Source organism: Anopheles bellator, unplaced genomic scaffold (assembly GCF_943735745.2).
Source record: "Anopheles bellator unplaced genomic scaffold, idAnoBellAS_SP24_06.2 scaffold00968_ctg1, whole genome shotgun sequence".
Classification (NCBI taxonomy): Eukaryota; Metazoa; Arthropoda; class Insecta; order Diptera; family Culicidae; genus Anopheles; species Anopheles bellator.
This window is the reverse complement of record NW_026685092.1, coordinates 1-3,811: the sequence shown is the minus strand read 5'-3', so window position 1 is coordinate 3,811 and position 3,811 is coordinate 1. Positions and strand designations below refer to the sequence as shown.

Here is a 3,811-nt window from a genome sequence, read left to right as displayed (position 1 = left end):
GATATCGTGGTGCCTAGTGTTTGTGAACGCTATTCCGTACTGATCGTAGGGCTACCGCGAAGCTCTAGAACTGCACTTTCTTTTTTTCTCTTTTTCGACAGAGACTGTTAGAGATATTACATAATAGTGAACGAATAAATAATGGACATGTTTACATGCTTTCGGATAGATTTCAAATCATTCGCCAACGTGCTGTTTCTGTACTATGCAGTACAATATTTGTTCTGCATACCACGTCTATTTTCAAATTCGAAGCTCATCTCAAAAGCGTGCAAAAACTTCGTATAAGCTGTAATCACGGCTACACGATATCACACCCGTTTCACTATAGTTACATTATCACATGTCACGAAATTTACGCCAATGCCTCTATTACCGTTAATATTACAGTTTGTACAACATTAATACTGCGTAAAAAGTTGTACATATGTGCCTAAGTAAAAAAGTGCCACACTTTTCAAACTGGTCGTGCCGATCGTTGGTTTCGTTCCACTGCTTAGGATTGTACCGTACCCTTCAAATCACAGATATGTACTTAAAACGATTTCATAAAACCATACAAAAATCGACTGAAAGCGGGTGCCATTTCGCAAGGTACTTTGCCCGCAGCATTCTTCAATCCAACATTCGCGTTCGATTCAATTAAACACTCCACAACATCCCAATGCGCATTTTCAAAAGCAAGGTGTAACGCCGTGTTGCCATCCTCGTCCTGGGCGTCAATTTTAACGCCACGGTTCAGCAGTAAATGTACCGTTGCTATCGAATGACCGTACCATTTTGCCGAGCGAAACCTATTGACGAAAATAATAAGAGCCGTTTGCTTCCGATCATTGACGGCGTTTACATTGACCGGTTTCCGTAGCAGTCTCTCAACGATATCGAAATTCGGTTCCTCCATGTAGCTTAGCAATCCGAGCAATGGGGTATAACCCATGTAGTTGGTGTAGTCATAGTTGAGATCATAATCGTAGTCCAAAAACCACCGCGAACAGCTCACAATGGCCCTGTAGCACACCCGGGCAAACAACTCCGAAGCTTCCTCCTTCGAGTGTTCGTACAGACTATCGAACAACAACCGCCGAATGTCGTCGTATTTTTCCAGCTCCCGTTCATTGCTGCACGAAAAGAAATCCCTGTTTTGACCACCAACCATCCAGGGCATGAATTTGTGAGCTATTTTGCGAAACCAATCGAAATGAGCAATGCGCGGTATCAATTGCCACGCCGAACAATACCGCATGTTGTTAAAACTACTCTCAAGAAGCTTCTCGTTCAACAGTTCGGGACGCGCCCCGTGTTTGAGCAAAAATGATACCGTTCCACAGCATCCAGCCAACGATAGAGGCAGCTGACCGTTTGCTGCTGGTTCATTCACATCCATGCCACTGTCTAAAAGTTTCTCCATAACATCCGACCCTCGAAAACCCTTAGTACAGACGATCTGCAATAGGTTATAGCCTTCATCGGTAACAGATGTCAATTGACCTTCTTCATCTTTGGCTAACAGTAGCTCGAAAATGCTTTCCGACCTGGCATAGTGAATCGGAAGGCAGCCTTTGGCATCTCGTTGCAGGAGATCGAATTTGCGTTCCAGCAAACGTTCAACCAGAGACCGATCGTTCCAATCCACAGCAACGTGAATTAGAGTCCGTCCATCTTTATCCAGGTACTCTTCGAGCAGCTTTCCGTTTGATTCCAGTCGCTCAACCGTTTTTGCGAAGTTATTAGATAACGCACGAACGTCTTCATAAAACACTGTGAAAAGAGATCATAGGAACATAGTGAATTCATTGTAAAATCAAATCTAACGTGCCATGCTTACCTTCGTCGTTAGCCTGCTTCAATTTTATCACCTCGCTTATCATATTATTTAGTTCAGGGATAGCGTTTGCGAGAACCTCAACCGCTCTCGAAGAGACTATTTCTCGAAACCAGTACATCTCTACCGTTGATTTCCGCAACTGATCTATGTCGCGTGCGAAAAACTCCCGATGATGTTGTAACACGAAGCTAACACCAGCTTCATCGGTCGTGCTCGGTTGCAATAAACGGCGCAACAACAGATTTCCTGGGCGTAAATCAGGGTCATCCATTTCAAACACGTCCCTGACAAACGTGCCATGATCTCTGTATAGCTGCGCGACGAACTTTGTATGTTTATATATAATTAAATAGTGTAGAACGGTCATCCTGCCATTGTCTTGCAGACGCAGTAGTTCCAGATCATTTTGGATCGCCTCAAAGCAGTAATCCAAAGCCACACCGGCGTGTATGAGTGTGGCAAGCAATGTCTTCTCTCCGCACTGAGCTTTTAAGTCCAATTTGTACTGTTTGGTGTACTTCGTAAACAACTTCTTCATCGGCGGGGATCGAATCCAATGCCAGCTATTGCTGTATTCCGACAGACGAGGAAAGATTTTGTTGAAAGCTTGCGTCTCCGTTTCGCGAAATCTTGCCACACGCAGCCTCACCATCTGTTCCAATATTTTCTCCACCAAATCAGTCTTCTGCCTTTGGACGAGCATATGCACGGCATTATAGTCATCACGGTCGCGTGCGTTCGGATCAAACCGATTGCCGTATTTCGACAGCAGAACCTCTACGATATCTTTGCGCGGTGCCACACACGCTGCCATGAACGGGGTTTTACCATCCTCCCCAGAAGCCGCATCCAGCGAGGTACCTTTGGCAATCAAAAGCTCCACTATTTTCACGGTAGAAGATTGACAAGCGAATCGAAGGTAGTTTTCGAAGTTTTCACGGTAGTCTCTTCGATCCAGCGATAGCACCCCGTTCGGGAGAAGCTGGTGGATGAAACGGTACACTGTCATCATCCTGCTACGGTTGCAAACATCCAACGCCACAAACCGGTGACCGTTGTACGCGGTGCGTAGCCAAACGAACACTTGCACATTCAATGGAATACCGGCGGGACAATTCGAAGCTAGCTCAACCGCTTCCTGGCACTCGGTATCGGTCCACGCGATCAAGATTGGCCGGTTTCGCCAGCCGGTCGATTCCACCTTCCACAGGAACCTATGTTTGATTGTTTCGCGTACCACTCCCATATCGGCTTCGTAACGGTCCAGCAGCAAACGAACGACCCCTTCAGCCCTGCTTCCGATGGCCACGTACAGGGGAGTTAACCCTTTTTCCGTCGGCTGATAAGGGTTCATATCCTTAGCTATGCACTGTTGGGCTGCCTCCACATCATCGGCCACTGCGGCCCGATGCAAGGGGCGACCCATAAAACTACTCTCTCGAAAGGGTGGCCGTTGCATTGTAGAACTTTTCCGATGCGACATTCACTCACCGCCGATTCAATTGGAACTTGTGGTTCTGCCCGACCCACTGTCAGTATTTGTAGTAGGAGATTGCACAAAAACACGAAAGCAAACTGTTCAACATGCAACATTGCGACATCACAAACTTCAACTGAGTCATCAGTTGAAGAAATCAAAATATAAACAAAACCATTTGTCTGTCATTTCCTAGAACAAGATGCTTACAAGCAAGCGCATCGCCGACACCCAAGGTTTACACATCATTATGAGGTGTAATTTTCAAATTTCTTTCGCTTGAAGAATTATAAATCGCGTTGGTAATTTCGAAACTAAGCAAACTCTCCGAAGCAATGGAAACTTGCTACTTTTATTCTGTCACTATGTCATCTCACTCTTCCACAGGTTTCTGCTGCGCACATTTATTCCATTACCGATGTTGGCGGTAAGCGGTGATGGAGTACGTTATCCGTATCCTTCGCCATAAGTACATTAAACTCCAAGGTCAACATTAAAAACAACGAAAA

The 3,811-nt window shown here is 45.5% G+C and overlaps 1 protein-coding gene across 1 annotated transcript; it reads right to left on the bottom strand.

The window, feature by feature from the left end:
* Positions 1-238: 238 nt before the first annotated feature.
* Positions 239-3,357, bottom strand: LOC131214454 (uncharacterized). Its single transcript, XM_058208827.1, has 2 exons — positions 1,826-3,357; positions 239-1,758 (listed from the first exon to the last, which is right to left on the bottom strand). Exons 1-2 carry the CDS (start codon positions 3,306-3,308, stop codon positions 536-538), a joined length of 2,706 nt encoding a protein of 901 aa, XP_058064810.1. The 5' UTR covers positions 3,309-3,357; the 3' UTR covers positions 239-535.
* Between the last annotated feature and the right edge of the window lie 454 nt (positions 3,358-3,811).